We start from the raw sequence: 21,662 nt of genomic DNA, 5'->3' as shown, positions 1-21,662 counted from the left end.
ATACAAGAATCATTCCTACCTCCATCAAATCATTATTAATTGGAAGCCTCTTTCCTCATCTCTGTCCTTAGTTTTCCTTTCCTAGGAAACCTTGTGATCCCACAGTTTCTCCAAGAGATTTACTGGGATTGCAGAAAGCTTTGCTCTGTCAGGGAGGCAGGGGGGTTGACAACACTTGTTCCTCTGCATCTTTATCCTTTAACCAGCTTTCCCCCAGAATGGTGCTGCAAGAGAAGTTCAGAATTACTAGAAATGGATCAGGTTCACCTTTTGTCCTCACTCTTTTCCAACTACTTCCAAATTCTTGGAATTATCCTCAAATGAGGCCTAGCAAGCTACTGTGAAAACATCGATCAGAGGAACATCCTGAAAAGAGAAAACCACATCCAGCAGCAGCCAAAACAATCCCATTGCTATTCTTACCTGGTCTCCAGGTGCTCCTGCCAGAGCTCCCAACACCCATTGCCATTCCATGAGGGTGAGGAGGCAGTTTTGGACGTGTTCTTTGCCATGGGATGGGAAAACAGAGCCCAGAGGGTCTTTGTGTCCCTTCCAAGCCACCCCATGATTCCATGATACCATCAGCACCTATACCAATTCCATTCTGGAAAGCCCAATTCCATTCCTCCCATCAACTCAGAATTTCTCCCTTCCTCTCTCTGCTCCACATCAGGCATGTGTTGCCACGTGCCACAGGCATGGGATGCCTCAGCATTGCCTGGGAATGCCACTCAAGGCTGCCCTTGTGGCCTCAGCGCTCCAAAATGCCCAGCTGGCTCCCGTTCCAGCTGGGAATGTCCCAAACAGCAGCGTGGGCTGTGCCCTCTGCCATCCCACCATTGGGGCAGCTCCCATAGAATGTGACTGACTTACTGGGTTTGCAATTCCTGGCTTAAAAGTCAGGTGGTTGAATATCCTCTCCTGGGAATATCCAGAAGACCAGAAGGCTCCCTGGAAGCCACAGGTCAAGGACAGAGTCAGATGAACGATCCTGAACTGGTTTTCAGGGGATGCATCCCCAGCCTGTGGCTGCAAAAACTCCAGAGCTGTTCCTTCCCCTTGGGACAGCCAGGGAAAACATCCCCAGCATGGATTTCTGACAGGAAAAACCTCACTGCTCCAGGCTACTTGGCTCCTCCCAAATCCAGGCCAGCACTCCAACAGGCTCTAAGGACAAAACAACAGGAAAGACCATCTCAGGGCACACGCCACAAGCTGGGCATCACATTCCTCACTGGAACTGGGCTGTTCCCACATCCCTGTGACAGTTGGGAGCATCTCCCGTTCCTCGCTCTTCCATTCAGGACAAAGAGACAACAGAGCTGTCAAACAGCCAGTGTGTAACCCCAACAATCCAGGGAAAACCACCTTGCTCTGGGGAGAAACATCATGCCCAGTTATGGAAAAAACCAAAGAGCGGTACTGGGAACACTCCCAGGCATGGAGGCTCCCAGCTCCAGAAATGCAGCTCACAGGCTTCTTCCCATGGGAACCCCAGTATTGCCCGGGATTGGGCTCAGGGAAAAAGTCCTGCCCATTCCACCACTCTGGCACAGACACCCCAGGAAGGTGTCCCTGACCATGGCAAGGGGCTGAACAGGATGGTCTGTAAGGTTCTTCCCAGCACAGACCACTCCAGGAGTTTAAGGTGGATTCGAGCAGCTCCTGAGGACATGAACACCACCCACACCTCCCACCTGGCTCAGCCCAGAGTCCATCCAGCACTCACAGAGAGCTGCTGGGAGCTGAAATTCTCCCTGCTCCCCCTGCCTGGGAAACCCTGCCTCCAGCTCCTGGGAAAGAGGAGCTGCATCCTGCTGGGTGCTCCCGGCTCTGGGCAGCTGCCGCCTTCAGGCGGGGGGATGGCTCGGGCAGCTCCGGTGACTGTTCCACCTCGATGATTTTGTGTTTTCCTGCATTTCCCTGGGCTGGAGGGGAGCAGGGAGTGCGGGAAGGCAGCGGCAGGGAGGGCAAGGAGTGCGGCCGGGCACCGCACGGCGCAGGGGGGCTTCTGCTGGGAGTGGAGGGGCGCGACCCGGACGGAGACGTCCCCGCCGCTGCCGGCCACTGCCCATGGGGCTCCTGCCCGCCCCCGGCGCCACTGACCCCACACCCCGTGTCCCCACACTGGGAGCCACCATGGAAAATCATGCTGAAACCTCTAATCCTGAGCCTGAGCCTTGACCTTTTACCCCCCCTGACCTTTGACCCCTCGACCCATTCCTTGACAACCTGACCTTTGATCCCTGACCCCTGACCATCCACCTTTACACCTTGAGCCCTGCCCTTTGACCCCCCCCAACCTGAGCCCTTTGACCCTTGCCTTTTGACCCATGACACCTGACCCCAGGACCTTTGACCCCCCTGAGCCCTGTGACCTTTGCCCCAACCTTCTACATGTGACCTCTGTGCTTTGACATTGACCACCTTGACCTTCGACCCCTGGACTTTCACCTTTGATTCCCTGACCCCCCAACCTATGCCCTGACTTTTGTCCCTTTATCCCTTAACCTTTAACCCCCTCTACTTTATACCCCTCACTGCTATTGCTGCCTGGAACCCCTCACTCCTGCTCTACACGCCCCAGCCCTCAACCCGTACCTGTCACTCTCCAGCCTGCAGCTGTCATCCCTAACTTTTTGGTGTGGGGCTTGTCCTCCTCTGAGGGTTCCAGGGTTATCCCAGCACCAGGGTTACTGAGCTCTGCTGCAGTGAGGGTTCCAGGGTTGCTGCACTGTGCTGCTGGTGGGGGGAAAATGGTGCTGTCAGGGGTGGTATGAGGGCTGGTGCACCTTTTCCCTGTATTCCTAACCTCCACTGGGTACTCTCCACCCTGTTAGGGAGGCTGTTTGTTTGGCTGCACCCAAACCTTGGCGATGAACATCACCTCGCAGACAGGACGGGACCAAGGAAAAACAAAACCCAGATGGGGGAAAAAAAACCTCACAGCTGGCTGTTTTCTTATTATAAAGTTAAAAATCAGTTGAAAAAACTGGAAGGCAAAAATCCCACACACAAGGTTAGAACCAGTCACACACGCTCTCACAGACTGACACACGCAGACACAGACAGACACACACTCTCACAGACAGACACCCTTCTTCAGCTTACACACTGACTTGCAGCCCTTACTCACAACACTCCACCGATGAAGACGCTTCAACACATCTTCCAACTGCTGCTCCCTGACGTGGAAGGGTAGATTCTGGGAAAAGCGGTAGCATCGGTGACTGCAGGGATCAGAATCGGCCTCGGGGACCTGCAAGACAACATGAGACAGTCTACAAGTAGCTGACAGCTCGGAGTTATCCCCATACACCAGGCCCATAAGTTTTCTACACAAAACCCCACAGCCAAGAGATGAACCACAAAGTTTTACAACTGTTCGACCCAGCCATGACTCTAAGTGCCAGGGCAGGGCAGCTCCAAGTGTAAGCACACCAAATAGAAGCAAAGATGACACGAGGACTTGAGATAACTCTCCAGAAGATAAATTCTAGACCCGATATGCTTTGAGGCAATGGAACCTATGGAACTACCACAGTGAGGAGGGTCTAATACACTTCATAGAGAAGTCCATGGCCCATGAAAGAAAAGATACTACCAAAAGTGAGAAGGAAGATGGAGGAGAACATCTTGTGTACTTCTCCTGGTCTCCAAAAGCAAAACTGTAAAGATGCCGGAATGAGCCCGATCTGGGAAAGCACGCGAGCAGAGACCCCCGCTGCCGCTACGGCCCAGAGCGAGGCCCATAAAGCACCGAGATGTAACAAAGGCCTGTGACACAGGAGAGGATGGACACAAACTACAGAACACAGACACCCATGACATAGCACAGACACGAGCTGAAACTGCCCAGCAACGGGCACAAGATTGCTAGTGATGCCATGAGGATTTTTGCCTTTTCTTTTATACCCCTGTTGTACCTTTTTACAAATTCTGTATTCCTAGTGCTTTTTGCCTACATTCTTGGACTTGTTTGTCAAGCTGAGAGACTCAACATTTTAGAAGCTTCGTAGCTAGGGATCAGTGTGCCCCAGACCCCACGGTCCTCTCCAGAACACATTCTGTAAACCAAGATAGAACCATCCAGGGGAAGGTTCCTTGGGGAGGGGGGCTCACTTGAGCCTCTCATTGGGGAATCTTTGATAGATATGCTAATTAGTAACACCTATAATGTTACACCTAATGTTGGGGGAGAGGGGGGGACACAGAGACTCGGCGGGGTGCATCTCGATGCATATGACCTGGACGTGTGCACCTAAGGATCCTTAAAATAAATACCAAGGTAAAATCCCTTTTCCCCTTCGAACCGTGTATGACTCTTGATTTTAAGGCCAGGAAAAGGCATCATTTAATCACGTTTCCCTCATTAGAGGAGACAATTAAATGACCACTCAGGTGCACAACCACTCCTGCAGAGCACTTCACTAGACCCCGTTTTGCAATAACTCCCCCAGGCTGCAAAGCCCCGTTTGCCAGGGACCTGAGAGAAGAATTCGGTAGTTTTAAAGGAATGTCAGCAACTAGGAATACACCTGAGAGGAGTTCAGTAGCTGGGAGGGAGCCCAGGTGACAAATAAACACACAGGCCCCAGCAGAACCAGCTCATTCCAAAGAGTGGCACTGAGGAAGGGCCTGGGCAGTCCCACAGGGGCAGGTGGGTGCCTGGCTGCCAGCACTGGGAACGTGGGAATGCTTCAAAGCACCGGCACTCCTGAGAAAATGACCAAACAAGGCCGTCATAAGGCAAGAGATGAGCCGGGGGGACAGTGGGTCCCACACCTGCCCCTTTTCCCTTTCCACTGTACAGCATCTGCCCAGGCTGTGAGCGAGCTTTGGGCAGAAGCACTCAGTTCTCCCCCAGAATCCAGTGAACCACTTGCTCATCTCCAGAAGAGAATCACAGGCACAGCACTGAATGCACCGATACCCGGCTTACACCTCTCAACACTTTCTCGCTTTGGTTTGTTCATTGAAAAATGGCAAAAAAGGAAAAAAGTCAGCCCAGAGCCCAGGAACGTTAAGCGACTGCTCTTTTACAAAGTCCAACACAACCCCCCCCAAGGATGAGGCTTTACGTAAGAGCCACCTACTCCGTCCGGACGGGATTGTGTCCGGACCCGCGACTCTTCCCTCGCTGACCTTCGGCAGCAGCCGGCGGAAGCCAATTCCCCGAGCACGGCAGCCCCGCGGAGCCGCCCAGAGCCGCCGGCCGCCCCCAGAGCCCCGCAGCCCGTGCCGGTGCTGGCCCGCTCCATCCCGGAGCGGCTCCGGCCGCAAACCGGGAGAGCAAAGGGGAAGGAACAAAGCCCTGACAAAGCCAATGAGCGGAACACCATTCAACCCATCAGCGGGGAGGGCAGCGCAGCGGCCCCGCCGGCCCCGAGCCCGCCCCGAGTCCCCGTTCCAGGGAATGCCCCGGGTTGCGCTGCCCGGGGAGGGACCCCCGCCCTCCCGGGGTGTCCCCCACAGCGGGGCGCGAGCGCGGGGAAAGCCGCGGGTCCCGGCGGGAGCTGCGCCTGGAGCGGCCGATGCCGCCCTCGGGCCCGCCGGTGCCGCCCAGGGGGTGCCGGGATGTGCCGGGAGTGCCCGGGGCGGGGACGGCGCGGCCCCGGCGCTGCCCCGGTGCCGGCGGGAGGCCAGGCCCGGCCGCGCTCACCTGCGCTGGTCGCTCCGCTGGGCCCGCACCATCTCTTGGCTGCCGCCACCGGCGAACGACGGAGGAGCCGCGGAGCCGCCGGCGAGTCACGGAGCGCCGGGGGGGGCGCGGGGCGGGCCCGGCGGAGGGAGGGGGGGGCGGCTGCCAAGCGGGCGGCCGATCCGGAAAGGTCCCGGCGGTCCATGGCGGGCTGGCGGCTCGCAGGGCTCGGGCAGGGCCGCGGCTGCGCTGGGCCCGATCCCGGCCCGGTCCCGCCTGGCGCTTCCCGGCGGCTCCCGCGCCGCCGCCGCCGCCCCGATCACGTGACGCGCGGGGAACCACGTGACCCCGGCGGAGCGCGCGCGCAGGGGGCGTGGCGCGGGTCAGGCCCCCCCTCCCCGCGGGGCGGTGGGAGAGTCACGTGGCGCAGCGCGCGCGGAGCGACACGGGGAACAGCGGGACAGACCGGGAAACACCGGGACAGACCGGGAAACACCGGGACACCCCGGGACAGACCGGGACGCACCGGGACACACAGGGACACACCGGACACCCCGGGACAGGCCGGCAGAGGAGCAGCTTCGGGGTGACCCAGCGGGGGCCGCCCAGTGCCTGAAGGGGCCGCAGGAAAAGATAGAGAAAGGATTTCCAAGGGACGGAGGGACAGGACACAGGGAATGGCTTCCCAGTGCCAGAGGGCAGCGATGGATGGGAGATTGGGAATTGGGAATTCCTGGCTGGGAGGTGGGGGAGACCCCGGCAGAGTTCGCCCAGAGCAGCTGTGGCTGCCCCTGGATCCCTGGCAGTGCTCAGGGCCAGGCTGGACATTGGGGCTGGAGCAGCCTGGGACAGTGGGAAGTGTCCCTGCCCGTGGCAGCGGTGGCACTGGATGAGCTTTAAGGTCCTTCCAAGCCCAAATCGTTCTGTGAGTCTTAGAGCCCTGAAATTCTCATGACAGAGGTGGAACTGCAAGAGCTTAAGGTCGCTTCCCAAAAAACCCCCATTGCACGAGTCTGCAGCTTCTGGAGCCCTCGGTCCATTGAAATGCAGTTTCAGAGGAGCTCCGAGGAAATGGTGCTTTGGGGAGAGCAGAGCGGCTGGAACAGAGGAACAGGAACAGTCTCCTGGAGCGAGCCCTTGTGTCTCAGAGAGCGGGATCGGCTCGTTCCTAACGCACCTGGTGACTCCCAGAGCGGAGGATGGAAACGCAGCCCTGGTCCGAAAGAAACCCTGCCCGGGAGCGCGGGCTGGGATTGGGAGCCGGCAGAGGGAGCTCGGTGTTAAAGAGGCTCTTTTGGCTGTAAAGGTGCGCCTTTGTCTCTCTGCGAAGCACCCGGCCGTAGCGGCGTTTTTGCTGCTGTCTCCTGATTTTATTAAACTTTCATTAAACTGTCCCTTTTCTTCAACTTTCCTTCAAATTCTACAAAGAGTGAAGCTCGTTTTTCACGGCCGCGCGGTTGGAGCGGCACCAGCGCTGATCCCTCCGCGGGCAGGATCGCATCACAAATAGTCCCTCCTGGCGGATCACTCCGCGTGGGGGCGGATCACTCCGCGTGGGGCCGCATCACCGGTGATCCCTCCGCGGGCAGGACCGCATCACAAATAGTCCCTCCTGGCGGATCACTCCGCGGGCGGGCGCCATCACCGCTAATACGAGTATTTATAAATTCAAAAGAACTCGTTAACGCAGAAGAAAGCAAGTACGCTTCATGCTGGGTGGGAAACATAGGGTCTAAGGGATAAGAATTTTAAAGCTGTCAGAGACCCAAGGAAAGGCGCAAAGGGGAAACAAGAAAGAGAAGGGCTGGGACCCCTGGAAGCATCGCCCCCTCCATTGCCGCCTGCCCCCCCCAAGCCCAGGCTCCTGTGGCGCCGCTCGCAGCTGCAGCGCCGCTCCTGAGCCCGAGGTCCCGCCTGTCCCGGCCCTCAGGCACCGCCCGCGGCTCCACCGCTTGTCCCAGCGGGGCGGCTCCGCCGGTAGCCCCGGTGTTCCCGCCGCCCCCTCCAGCCCCTGCGGGCCCAGCGGTAGCCCAGCCCCCCCTTACGTTGTCCCTGTGCCCGTCCCTAGCCCAGGGTTTTAAAAATCCTCAGGATATTAACTGTGAATTTACGTTTTGTATTAAGAAGACTAAACATCATGGAAACAGCTGAATTTAGGACAAACAATAGGCCAATAAATACAATACTAGTGCTTTAAAATAATTAAATAACCATTTGTTCTTGCATCTATGTTGCTTCCAAATACTGGCAGAATTCCTTCAAATAAACAAACTGCTAGTTTTTTTGTTTTGTTTTGAATTTTTAAAGATTGCATTTTGGCAGTCATTCGGGCAAATCTGGACATTTGTTCCATTCGTCTGAAGTGAAAAAAAGCGATACATCTATCACATGGCACTTTCTCTCTTAGGAAGCCAAAACTAGGGCCCTCCAGGGAACAAGAAGTTTAATTACAAACTATCACTGTACAACAAGACAGATTATTGGGCAACAGTGCGTTCTGAAAGGTATTTGTCATAATGAGGAATGGGCAGGGTAATTGGTGTTTGCCAACTGACAGGCACTCGGTGATCGATGCATCTGAAGGGCCAACAGAAATTCTCCATCCTTGCTTAGGCTCTGCTGACAAGGCACTTTCAGCACTTCTCTCAGTGTTTGGTATCTCTCATTCCAAGTTCCTGCTACGTCCTGAACAGTTTTGGTGAGTGGTAATTTGTAATAGAGGATGGATGATCAGCAGGTGATTCTTCAGTCAAAAGGACTAGTTTTTCCAATTTATCTGTGGGATTTACTTGAAGTGATATGTCATGTAGTACTCAGATGACCTATTTCTACAAAGAATGAAAATTACTCAGCTGCATTAACTTACATATATGAGTGAAAATACAGTTAGATATTACTTAGCTCATAAATGTATAACTGAATAAAAAGTGTTCTCTGAAGGATACAAGTAATCTTTACTGCCATTTGGCGGTAGACAGAGAGAAGTGACACACCAAGGTTACTCTGCTCATCAGTGGCAGAGATGGGAAATGATCTCACCTGAGCTCCAGGGCAGCATCTTATGCATGAACTGTACTGCTCTCCTCGTTCATTTGGGAATAAGGTTAGCATCCAAAGATAGAGCAGAAACACATTCTCTGGTCAGGCCTGTAACTCTTTACAGTGCTCCTTGTACATTATTGTGAAGCACTTGACACCAGGCACAATCAAAAAAGGGATACTAGAATACCCTGACCCTTAATTTTATCTAGAGCAAAAAATTGTTACGTAGCAAAGTTCATGTCTTAGGTAGCTAAAGGAGAGCAGCTTCTTCATTTCACAAGATTTAATAGAACAGTCAAAGCACTAGAATGCTACTGAAATTAGGAAATGCTGCAATAAATCACAGAGTTCTACTGCTTGCATTAAAAAAAAAAAAAAGTTAAAGTTTCTGGATTCCCATTTTAAAAATAGACTTCACAGTCATTAAAGAGTACTAGGGGTCTCTGAGAAGAATAAGCACAGGCTTTAATCTATTGTTTTTAATAAAGGAAGTCCTGCCCCATCTGTAGGGTCAGAATCACAAATCATCTATCTTATTATCTGAGAATAAAGACTGAACATTAGTCATATTCTTTTTATAACACAGAGTGACCGATACTTCAAAGCATTGTCATCACTGCTCTCTGGCTGTAAATGAAAACGTCATGGTGCTTCACTCTCATCTTGTATTCATATGCTTGACAGACAAGTTAAATGAGAATTGTCCAAAGCTATGAACCAAACCATGACAAAAGTAGCTCTTAGAGTGGTTTTAAATCACTCAAGCTGACATTCCTCGGCCCCAAATGTCAGACCACACAGTGCTGCGATGCACGCAGCAGGCAGAGCGCACTGTCCTGTTCCTCGGCTCCCAGCTTCAGAAGTGGCTACTCGAGTAAATAGAAACCTCAGAAACGTAGTTATGGAAATAGTGCATGTCAGCAGACTTCAAAGGGCAGAACATATTGATAATTGCAGAAAGAGGCCCAAAAGGGCTTCAATCACTCCCTGTCCCTGCAGGTTTTTTTGTTGTCCTCTTAAAGGAGCAATGACTGGGTGAGGATGAAACTGCCTTCCTGTCCAGCTGACAGAGGCTTTACAGGCATTCTAATGCTTCTGTTTGCACGGCTGCCCTTCCAGCTCTGTGCTGTCTGCAGCCTGAAGGCTTCCCCAGCTCTGAGAGCACAGACCAGCACTGGAAACACGACCAGCGCCAGAGGAGCTCCAGCGGTGACATCTGCTGAGCCCCCGGGCTCGCATCCTGAGCCATCGCAGGTCCGAGGGAAGCACCCGGCTCTGGTGGCTCCTTACCTGCCAGCACTGAAGCAAACGGCTGCTGGGGATCGAACGGCATTTCAACCTGCCAGACTCCAGGTTCTGGGTATCCAAACGGAATACCATTTCCTGAGAATAAACACAAATTCATTATCCTGGTGTGGCTACAGAGAAAAACTCACTTAGACAGCCTGTTCTGCTAATGTACAAAGTAAAGATGTGTTAGATCGTGCAGCTGTCATCGCAGCATTGATGTTTACAGTCTGTGTCTGTTTTACATCTGTATATTTTCATTCAGTGTTTTACTGTATCCTGGTCACTCTATAGGGAAACACAAATCTTAAAAAAATACAATTATTTTCAAAAAAAAGGAGATGCATTGTTCATTTCTACTCCAGTGAAAAGCTGGATTGTACTTAAAAGGCATTGGCTTCTATTTGGGAAAGTGCTGATAGACTGTGTTGCAACAGGAGACCCTGAAGGGATTCTGGCTGACTCAGAAATTTCTCCAGGGACTGCTGAATAATGTTCACAGCAGACACAGTTCAGACTCTTTTAAAATGAAAGAGCATATGCTCTCTCTTATTATTTTTAACAAGGCTAACGATACAAGAGATATCAGAATAGATTTTTCCTTGTCGTTTCCAAATACCGTGTGATTAATTCCTGGGCCACAGAACAAGGGCATAGAGGAAGATAAAGAAAATAAATTATTTAAAAATTATTCCCTATGTTTTCAGTGGGTAATCAACAAGTCGATTCCTGTAAGCATCCATTTGAAGCTTTCTTATAGTTCAGAATTGCCAACAAGGGCTCTTTTACTTGCCCCTTTCAGTGGTTTCCTGAAAGCACACTTAAGCTGAAATCCACTGTGAGTCCTGCTGAAGGCAAATTGATAGCTCAGAGGAGTAAAGTGAACTCTCTGCAGGTATAGAGACTTGATCTTCAGAATTGTCCTGCCATTAAGAGAAGGGAGATTGCCTAGAGAATGGCTTTTAACATATTTTCATTCACCATGCTTTCCTATCTACTGTGATACTTAAAATCCCTCTAGTACTCAAAAACCCATTCAATGTGGATTTAATGTCTATTGTAGAGAAAAAACTTTAGAAGCTAGTTTAAAAAAAAAATCAAAACACCTCCATGGTTTAAACGATTAAAAATAGGTGAAGTGATTTTAATTATTTGTTTCCATACCTCTGACTTGCAAGACGCCTGGAGAGTACAAATGACAAGCAAGTATGTCCAAAGATGGCCACATAGGATTAGACTTCACAACACATTAATTCAATTCATCCTTAATGGACATCAGATTATAAATGACCAAACCTTTCTATGTTATTGAGGTGCCTCCTAAACTCTCTAGGCTCAGAAGACAAAAGCCCAGGATATTGAATAATTAAGCTCCTTAAGAGAAAAGAAAAATCAATTCCAATCCGTGAACATAAATTCAATTTCCTCCAGCCGTCCTAGCTCATACAAAGCAGAATTCAACCAGCAAAAAACTCGTTACCTTCCCAAACCTGTGGAATATCCAGCAAACCAAATTCTCAGGCTCCTACAGTGAGCAGAGCAAGGACAGAACTAAACTGATTTTTTTTTTTTTTTCTTACAATGCTACGCTGGTGTCCAATTGTCCTTAGTTCTAGGATGTGCAACCCTGAGCTGCTCAGGGAACCCTTGCCTTATCACATGCGAAGAGGCTGTCTGCAAGTCCAGCAATACTCAGGGGACCAAGGGAGTTACAGATCAACATCAAGTATTTCAGGCTTCACCCCGACAAACTAATGGACACTACCAAGCATTCACACAGAATTAACCTCCTGCTTTCACTTCGGGCAAAGCTTTCAAAGAAAAGAGCATCCCTTGGAGAGCTGTGGCTAACAGCACCAACCGGGCCAAGCCTCTTCTTCACCAGCCAAGAGAAGTTTTGGCAGCGACTCGAGCAATAACAAGACAAGGACTTTAATCCCCTTTAATTGTGTGATTCTGTTGGGGATTTGTGCTGCTTCAAAAGCAGTGTCTGCTGTGGTTTTGAGTCACCTGATCCACACTGTTTTCCTCTCTGTTTTCACAGCTCTGGCATTGGCCAGGAGAGCACTGTGCAGATCCACGAGCAGCTTTCAAAGGTCAGCAGAGCACTGCCTGGTTTCACAGCCTCCGTGAGGCTATCTCAGGGCCTGGCTCTCCCAAGCATCCCACAGCTTCCTGGAGAGGTTGCTAATTACCAGACATTCATTATCTGTTCTTATAACCCAGAGATTTAAATTGAAAAAAAAAAACCAAATTAAAAAGGGGAGGGACGGAAGAATGAAAAAATACTAAGAGAATGGATCTGCACTAAAAGTGCTTTGACTTATCCTGTAGGACTCCTGGCTTCAGTTCCTACAAGGAGACATTTTCAACTGCCTGTCAAATTCACATCACTGGGCCTATCCTCAGCACCCTCCAGCCTTGTCACATTTATATGGAGAGGTGGTGGAAGGATGGTGGCTGAAGGGTGTTTGGGGCTCCAAGAAGGAAAGGGAAAATATGCCTGATGCCATTCAAGGCTGATAACTCAGTAGGAGGCTGTAGAAGAGCTTCTCTGTCAGAAGAGGCAGGAGCAGTGCTGAACACTGCCCAACCTACCACTGCAGCTGAGCAAGCAGGAGGAATGTGGGAGAGGCAGGACTGGGAGACAGTGAGGGGATTAGGAAACACGATGCCAGGATTCTTCTTCCATTTCCTTTCTAAGGTAATTGGTCCTGTCTAACTGAGACAGACCCCTTGTCTAGACTGGCTGCCGGACTGAACAGTCAGACCAAATCCATAATTTCATAAGGTCTGGTGAAAACAACCTTCACAAATGAAGTAGTTGAAATGAAGTAGGGCAATGGTAGAGTGAATAAGGAATCTTGCTAATGAGCCAGAGGTAAACCAGAGCCTTACTTACACTCTTGCTGAGAGCTGTTCTGTTCCATTCAGCTGTGTATTTGATCATTCAGCTAAGAAACCAGCATGATACAAGGGATCTAAAATTTCAGTTGCTTCAACCGGAATATCTAAAGTAGAAAAGCAAAGAAGCCAACAAATTATTTCATTGTAAGCCAAATTATACAGGATATACCAGACAATACCAGGAGCATTAATGGTTTATTAGGGAAAGAACACCACCAAGTAGATCTCTCATAGCTTCAGTTTTCTGTTGCATAGGCAGCCCCTCTGGGTTGGTCATCCAACACACAGATTGGGGGGTACATAATTATGGGTCTCAGTCTGGGCAAGCTTAATCACTTTTTTTTCCATGAGGACCTTCCCTCGATTCCATGTGTCAGTGATAGAACAAGGGGGACTGGCTTTTAATGAACTATGGTAGGTTTAGATAAGATAGCAGGAAGAAAATTGTTTCCTTTGAAGGTGGTGAGGCCCCGGCACAGATTGCCCAAAGAAGCTGTGGATGCCCCATCCCTGGAAGTGTTCAAGGCCAGGCTAGATGGGGCTTTGAGTAACCTGGTCTAGTGGAAGGCATCCCTGTCCATGGTAGGGAGGTTGAAACGAGATAATTTTTAAGGGCCCTTTCAACCCAAACCATTCTATAATTCTATTATTCTGTTTCAGGTTATTGCATTTATTAACTTTAAACCTCATTTCCTATATTCCTATAGAATTTCACCAAGCCCTGAAGAAAAGAGAAAGCTATTTCTATAGCAGCATAGGAAGCCTGCACCACAGGCAAGCAGAGGGACAGGTCACACACATCTCAACACTGTCTGAGAACAGTATCAGTGGGATAAATACAGCCAAAGTGTGATACATATAGGAGTTCAAAAGAGACTTGTGTACTAAGTGGCTGCTTGACACAACACTAAAATTCTTCTGTTGTGGGGGTTAGGTCTCAAACATTTACCACTTAGGATAGTGATTTCTTTGTCACCAGTAAATGAAGACCAGTCAGCTGCTAACTTCAGCTCAGGAATATGCCACTAGTGATGGAGGACATCCAAGACCTGCTTGGTGACCAGACTGCAACACACTGCAAAGTCCTGAGATGCTGTCTCTGGACTCAGGCTTAGAGAACCTTTTCAAAGTGTTTATTACTCTCACGCACAAGGCACAGGAAACCCTCTGCGGTATATGTACATTAAAGACAGAACCACAAGTTTCATCTTGAACTCTGAATGTGTGTGCGCAAGGAAAGTATGTGCAGAAATGACTTACTAGAAAGGAAGACATCTGGGTCAGATGTTCTCTTCACTTAGTTAATCACATGGAAGTGTCATTCTGAAGAACTTTGTGTATTAAGCCTGAGGAAAAGTGCTTTGTTCAAAAGCGATATGCACATAGCAAATGTGAGAACAAGAGTTCCCGTCTGACCCACAGAATCCACCACTTACCCTGTTATTTATGCAAGCTGCTGTCAGGTCATTTTTTACACACTCACATAGTATTTTCCAATCTATGATGAATGCTACACAAGATGAGGGCTATTCCTTGACATGTCAGACTAGTGAGAAAGTTAAATTACCTCTTTGTGAGTTCCAAGCTCAATGTATCCACAGAGAGGGTGAAACGCTCCTGTGCCACAGACATAAACATGGGTCCAGTTGTACGGCTGAAGAACTCGGATAAAATTGGCACACTCTGTCTGTTGGGAAAAGAAAGATAAAGGTTACTTTTCATGTTTATTCTTCTCTTTCACATTATACATAGAATATAAGTTACAGCCATATAAGCTTATATAAGTTACAGCCATAGCATTGGTGTATTTAAACTCAGAACTACTGTAGCAGAAACTGTTTACAAGTAGTTCAAACCTGTTAGGACTATAACTTGACAGTGGCTATCTACCAGGCAGTTCATCAATCAGACTTGCAAACCTAATTCTGCTGTATGCTTACAGCCACGAGAAACTGTCTGCTCACACCACGGTTTGGAGGGAATCTGTTCAGCCAGTGTTGTAGCAAACACCACCCGTCAACAATTGGGCAGAGGTCGCAGAGCCACTGGGTTTGTCTGGCTACCAGTCTTCCTGCCTTTGCTCCCAGCTCAGGGTACTGCACATGCTTTAATACCAAAGATCACATGATTAAAGCGACTGCGGTGGGCTGAAAGGCTTCAACACACTTCCAAGGGCATGCTTTGTCTCTGCACCAACCACATCTTACTGGTGACTTTTATTTGGTCATTTCTGAGTCCAGTGGGACATCCTGGCTCTAGCTGGGCTTGCTCCATGTTGTTGTTGTTGGTAAGTAGCACAGGCATGCTTGCAAGGATGATACATGGGGCTGGGGGAAAAGCCTTGATTTAGCCTTGCCCAGAACGAAATGAACACAAAAACACATAACAGATACTTCAGAGGGAACACACAGGATTTGTTCATATGTTCAAGCCATCACCCTGCATCTAAGTGAGAGTCCGAAACAACTATTTCCCTCTCAGGACCTTCTCCTTTTTCTCTTAGTGTAGAAATAGACCAGCACAAATCTTCCACATGCACCAGTATCAGAATATTTCCAATGCTCAGCATTGTTTAGGTTCTGACTGCTGTAAAGGTAAGGGTAGTAACAAGTTAGAATAAAAAGCTAAACTCTTCAGGCAGAGAGCTGAGAGCATTTTGAGCTGGAAGATACCTTGGTAACCGACATGCTGGAGATTTTTTTTGGAGAGAAAAGGAAGAAATTTTATTTTACAGCCAGGAAATGTTTACATTTAGAGTGGGCTCTAGACACATGACGTAATCTGTGCTGCACAAAACATATAAAAGTTGTATTGTGTACACGTATGTACCTTAAATATACTTCCTAAAGAAGATTTGTGGTTTCTGGCAAAAGCCATTGAGTCTGAGATTTTTTTTTAAACCCCAACTGCAGCTGTCTGCAAATTAAGTTGATTTGTACACTGCTCTACTACTGTTTCTTTAATGAATTATAATGAAGTTACATTCAGGATACACCCAAGAAAAAAAGAAGCATTTTAATGTGAGAAAAGAGGATTCCAGGGAAATACTGCCTGGTATACATTTTTGAGGAAACGCCATTCATCTCTCAGCTGCATTTATTACACAAAAGAACAACATATCATGATTGATGCCTGCAAGATTGAATTTTTTTAAGTATTAATATCTAAAAACCAACAGAAATGTAACTTTGTTTTTCAATTAAGAAAAAACACTTAGGACATTAGTTCAGAAGAAGTGTAACAAGAGCTTACTAAAGCATTTTTTGCATTTAATAAAAAATACATAGATATGCATAATCCTCAGCCATAATAAAAAACATACATCATACTTACATGGGCATCTTTCCCAGCTAATTTGCATAATTCTACCTTTTCTTTTGCTGCAGGCCAGTAAATCTGTAATAGAGTTAAAACAAGACAAAGATGATGAAGATTATACACTGTCCTGTGACTGTAGATTATTCCAGGAATAAACAGTTAAAACAGATTTATGCATGTTGAAGGACCTTGCATGTAAATTGAAATGAACATGACTTCAAGTACAAGATCCCATTACAAAAAGTTAAGAGGCTTTAAATCAACCCCCCTGATTCTTGTTTATTTCTTCATTGGCTACATGTACTTTTAAAAAGCATTCAGTTAATCTGGCCGGGGCACCTTGTCACCATTATGTGTTTCTCTCAAAGTTATGATGAGCCAAATCATCTGGAAACTAAACTGATTGCAAAGCCAGGCAAATTACATTTGTAAGAATTTGGTCCAGTGGACTTGGCAGAACTGTTATAAAAAAAACACTTAGCTCTTTCTGCCAATTTTCAAATGAAAATAATTAGGTTCAAAAAACTAAGGACAGCTGAAGGGAAATTTGTAGAACAAAAAGTACATTTGGCAGGAATCAACAGTGCATGGTTTAAAAACATCAACATTAACTGAGTTTACTGAGAAAATGATACAGAAGTTTAGAGAAGAACTGTGGACCTTAGATAATTGCCAGTATATATTGATACTGTTTCTCTTTCTTTTTTAATCTGCCCTGCAGAATTCTACAAAATAGGTTTTGATGTAGATAAATCCAGATGACAACATACTATCAGTTACTGTAATCCAAATTGTGTTGGTGAAGAAATGTCAGTGAACAACAGTGCAGGTTCTGCCTCACTGATTTCAATTAAGCAGTCAAAACTGGATATGATTGAGTACATCTGATTCTATTAAATTTAAAATAGAAGCTAAATACAGATTCTTCTCGAATCACTGTGTTAAATATGGATATTTTGTACTTCTAATTTTGACAAGAAAAAGCAATTGTTATTTCTCATGACTAGTAATAAAAACACCACAAATCACACTACTTTTTAAGCAAATATTGATTAGTAAATTGCCTGAAGTCCCAGGCACCAGTCAGCAGGTCATTAGTAGTCACAAATGCTTTATAGTAGTCTCCAGTCATGCTTTACAAAATCTTAAATAGCAAATGTATAGGAATGAAGAATTATTATAATATGCACTAGAAATAAAAACAACATCAAGGAAGGACGCACAACTCAGTGGCATGCAAGAGGAGTTGACTGCTGTCATATTCCCCTTCACCCAGCTGTTGGCACCTTACTGGAAGTGGCTTGACATACCCAGGCTCAGTCCCACATAGGTAAGGAAAGCAAAAAGCAAGTGGCCTCCCTCAAGTACCTTTATCACTTTCCAAAACCTACAGTCACTGTTTCTCTCAATCTGGAAACAGTCTGGATTTTACTTCTTTCTCTTTCCTTCCCAGTGAAAATGGATGTATTGGATTTCTGCAAGGAAATTAATTTCCTCTCAAGTGAACTCCGTTACCTTCCTGATAAAAAAACCTCTTAGCAGAGACAATGTAGTTTAAGTTACTTAAACCTTAACCCTCTGCAACAATATTTACATGGAGTCAGAGATAAGACAGTGTAACAGCATTGCAGCACTGGAGCACAAATTTGCTTTCCCAGAGCATTTTCTCGGAAAGATCTGGTCAAAGCACCCAGGTATGGAAATGCAATCAGCCATCCCAGGGATGTGTGGATGGCACAGAGCACAGTGCCAGGAAGCACAGAGGAAAGTACTGGAAACATCATGAAGGGCTGAAGGTAGGTCCAGTCTGGTCTCCACTGCAACACAGAGAAGTTTAAGAAGAAAAGCTGATGAAAAGCGACCCGTGAAGAAAAGCTGATGAAAAGGAACAGATAGAGGAATGTAAGATCATGGATCTCCAAATACATTTGGCCACGGAGATTTGTCTGAGATCTGATCCTCAGTTTTCTTGTACATAAACTTTATGCCCAAGATCCCTGAATCACTTACAGGAAAGCCTCGAGGTCTTCAAGGGGTTTGGGAGATTTTTGGCCAAAGTTTAGTTATCCAATGAGGTAGACAAGATGTCCCTTTGTAGGCTTTTGAAAATGCCCACCTGTCCTTGCCAACTACACAGAAGAACTGGAGGAGTTAAAAACAGAGACATCTGCTTCAAGGCTTCAGAAGTGTTAATGGACTTGAGTTACCCTCAAATCTTCTACAGATTCGTTCATGGGAATCAGTGTTTGTCCTACAAGGCTGAAATACACACATCCCCCCTTCTATGATAATTGACCACAGACAATTATTATTTAAAAAATCAATTGTTTTACTCTCTAGTTACTCAACAGCCTCAGTATTTAGCATTATATAAGGCCACATTAGACAATGAAAAGTGAAGCTAAGTGATTTAACTTGAAAATCAATTTGCAATTATATATGGGGGAGTAAAAGTGATATTTATTAGCTTACCATATGAGAAATGAGAGATTCCCAGAAACTGTCAGTTCTAAATCGTAATAGATCAAGAAAATTGCATCATTTGATGAGTTGCATCATAAAAATTGCATAAAATAATGAGCTGATGTGCTGAGCAAAAAAGCATGAACTTCATTTTTTATTACAGGACATGCTGTGTAACAGTGCCACAAGCCTGGTTCCCTCAAACACTGGCACAAGCAACATTATACATGTGTACTGACTTTTCTGTAGGGGGTGAAATTAAATTGTACCATTATATTTTATTCCAATGTGTTACTTAGTTTCGCAATATGCCAAAAAAGTAAGACTGGAGGCTCCTGTAGTTTCTTTCAGATTTAAAATCATTTAGCTTGTAAATGGTTTGAAGCTTTGAAGTTGGTCTTTTTTTTTTTTTTTTTTTTTTCTATTTATATGCTTTATTCACAATGGTAACATCTTATTAACAAATTCTCTTTTATTCCCAAATTTCTCAATAAGTAAAAACCTCAAGGAATGGAAAAAAACCCCCAGATAGCCAGGCCTTATATATTAAAGGTGACAACAACATTGACTTGTAAAGTTACAATAATTTTGTGTTACAATCAGTACAAATTATATACTTAATATACTTTATAGTTGTATGTATCTGAAATGTCTGGAGAAATCTTAGAATAGCTAAGTGGAGTTACTGAATTTAAGGCAAGAATGCAACTAGTTGGAATATGTGAACTGTATACTTAAACAGGATTCTTTTCTTTTCTTAATCTTCGGTTTATTTTCCTTTTAAAATAACCATATCAAAATTCCAAAGGTCAGCTACTGTCATGATTTCTAGATTTTCTCTTCTATTGCCCAATTAAAAGAAAAAAAACAACCTCACCATTAATTTTAAATCATTCTTCAAATATTTTCTTAAATTTAGGAATGGGAAAGAAATTAAATTCTCCTAATAAATGGAAGTTAATAAACTCTTTTCTATCAGAGAGAAAGAAAACCTCCCAGGAGTACAAAATTAAGCAGTACATAAGTGTAGGACAGATAAGGTATCACTTTAAAGGGTAGCTGGAAATTGATTTCTGATTAAAACAAAACATTTAAAACCACAGAGGTCTTTTCCAGATCAGGAGCAGTGAATTTCTAAAAGTAACATTTTCCCTTCCTCCAAATATGCATTTTACTATAAGAAAGGAATGAAAAAGGAAGTAATTTTTTTTAATACATTATTTATATATAAATAAATTGGTATGTGAATGCTATATATATATATATATATATATATATATATATATATGTATGTATGTATGTATATATAAAAATAATATCTGGATCCACCACTAAGAGCCAAATTTCAGCTGCCATCTGTCATGAATTAATAATACTGGTATTTTACTCATTTTCATGTATGCATCTTTCTCTATCAGATTTTGTTCCTAGCCTAACACTTAAGATTATAAATCTTCAGGAGAAGGGGTGCTCAAAGATAAAACAGTGAAATCTGATTACAAAAAAATGTGTGAAAGTACAGCTTTTTCAAGAATCACTTCTAATTAGGCTACTAAATCTAGGATGGTGCAGAACTTTACAAAATGAGTGGAAAATGCTATCTATTGTCACAATACAAAAGAGGAAGATCACAAGCTATCTAAACAATTTAGAAGCCCACTGGGTCTTTTTTCATCTGTTTTTAAGGTTTCAGAACAAGTTTTTAGTTAGGGAAGAAATAATACAAGTTTCCAATGAAAACGGAGTGTGGCAGAGAAGACAACAGAACTTGGTAAACAGCCACTATCCCACTCTAATATTGTACTTTTCTTAAATAACCTAGCTGAATTACATTAAGGTGGTAGAGCTGCTCTTCATCAGGGCTCCATTTAAGTATTCACTACATTGTCACACGGAAACTGATTAGCTCAGCTGCCAAAAACAGGCATTAGTACAAGAAAAAAAAATGGTCTGATAAGTAAAGAACTTGAGGTACAAAGTTACTCGTGCAGTTCCCCAAGAAACAGTGTCAGAGCTCATCCTATTTCATGCACCCTTCAGTAGCTTTGGTAAAAACCCAGAACTCTCCAACAACCCCTGCAGATGACACAAGGTTGGGAAGCATCACTAAAACAAAAGAAGTTAAATTATGCAGGAATAATCAAAGGGCTCTGAAGACCAGAATTATCAACAGCCAGAGGAAATGGGTATAAACTGCTAATAAATAAATATAAATAATAGATTGTAGATTTGAACAAAAATCAAATCTGAAACATCGGCGTAACAAGGATCTGTTCCACAGCAACAACATTCCTAAAGAAGTTGCATGAAGTATCCCAAAGGGCCGCTTACAACAGATGATGATTTGGGACCCTGAGCCAGTGCACGCTGGGACAGATGAAAACAACTTGTTCCAAAGCTGCTGCTGGGGATCTGACATGTTTATCTATTTGGCCCACATGGGGCTGTGTCTTCTAGCACCCACAGCTCCTGCAGGTTGGCAGCTTTTCAAAAGCTTGTCAGGCCTTGACAGCATTCCTATTCCTGCGGAGCTGGGCGGGTCGCGCTGCAGATCACACCGTGATGATCGCGCTGACGTGTAACCCCGCGGGCACTGTTAGCACAGCCACAGAAAGGGGCACCATTGCTTTGCAGCTATTTACCCACTGTTTACCCAGCTGACAACATTTTGTATTTCGTATTTATTTAGCGCAAGGAGTAAAATAGAAAAGGCTTTTGCAAACTCACAAGAAACTTCGATGTACTGACGTCATGTTTCCAGCAGGATCCCAGAGGTTGGTGCTCCTATAGAATTTCTTTGCCAGCTTTCCAGCCTCTCATGCTATTAAGCATCTCTCCGTTTTACACTGCACTTCTGGTGGTAATGGCACAGAGGCCTTCAGTAGGACTACTTTCCTTTGCTGACCATCTTTATTTTACTCACAGGAAGAAATCACAATTTTTCCAGTTTGCAAATAGCTTGCAGAATTTGTCAGGGACACTTCATAATGCCATTCCTGCAACA

At 46.0% G+C, this 21,662-nt stretch overlaps 2 protein-coding genes across 7 annotated transcripts in view; both read right to left on the bottom strand.

Moving 5' to 3' along the window:
• Positions 1–230: 230 nt before the first annotated feature.
• Positions 231–7,283, bottom strand: LOC138108846 (uncharacterized). The gene is made up of 4 exons (XM_069012033.1): positions 7,210–7,283; positions 5,663–6,035; positions 3,137–3,259; positions 231–1,167 (listed from the first exon to the last, which is right to left on the bottom strand). Exons 1-4 carry the CDS (start codon positions 7,281–7,283, stop codon positions 709–711), a joined length of 1,029 nt encoding a protein of 342 aa, XP_068868134.1. The 3' UTR covers positions 231–708.
• Positions 7,284–7,736: 453 nt separating this feature from the next.
• The window catches only part of LOC138107482 (semaphorin-3D-like), a 36,632-nt gene continuing 22,706 nt past the window's right edge, over positions 7,737–21,662 (bottom strand). For 2 of the 6 annotated variants that reach the window (XR_011149540.1, XR_011149541.1), the window contains 4 exons: positions 16,211–16,273; positions 14,445–14,564; positions 12,873–12,981; positions 7,737–10,066 (listed from right to left, as the gene is read on the bottom strand). Coding sequence is in view for 3 of the 6 variants with exons in the window: in XM_069008717.1 (XP_068864818.1) it covers positions 9,770–10,066; positions 14,445–14,564; positions 16,211–16,273 (480 nt within the window). In the remaining 3 variants the exon portion in view is untranslated. Of the gene's footprint in view, positions 10,067–12,872; positions 12,982–14,444; positions 14,565–16,210; positions 16,274–21,385; positions 21,471–21,662 lie in introns of those variants that run through there. The other 4 variants (XM_069008717.1, XM_069008718.1, XR_011149542.1 and 1 more) reach the window with 3 other exon arrangements.

The sequence above is a fragment of the Aphelocoma coerulescens genome, chromosome 3, assembly GCF_041296385.1.
Source record: "Aphelocoma coerulescens isolate FSJ_1873_10779 chromosome 3, UR_Acoe_1.0, whole genome shotgun sequence".
Taxonomy (NCBI): domain Eukaryota; kingdom Metazoa; phylum Chordata; class Aves; order Passeriformes; family Corvidae; genus Aphelocoma; species Aphelocoma coerulescens.
Note: the sequence above shows the minus strand (reverse complement) of the source record. Positions and strands in the feature narration are given on the sequence as shown.

What these genes read in the sequence shown, in the direction of transcription:
- LOC138108846 (XM_069012033.1), bottom strand. Translation starts at nt 7,283, where the DNA reads ATGGCGCCCGCCCGCGGAGTGATCCGCCAGGAGGGACTATTTGTGATG. An exon ending in CAGCGGAGCGACCAGCGCAG is followed by an intron (nt 3,260 to 5,662) that starts GTGAGCGCGGCC and finishes GTTGTCTTGCAG; the next exon opens with GTCCCCGAGGCCGATTCTGA. An exon ending in GTCTTCATCGGTGGAGTGTT is followed by an intron (nt 1,168 to 3,136) that starts GTGAGTAAGGGC and finishes TTTTGTCCTTAG; the next exon opens with AGCCTGTTGGAGTGCTGGCC.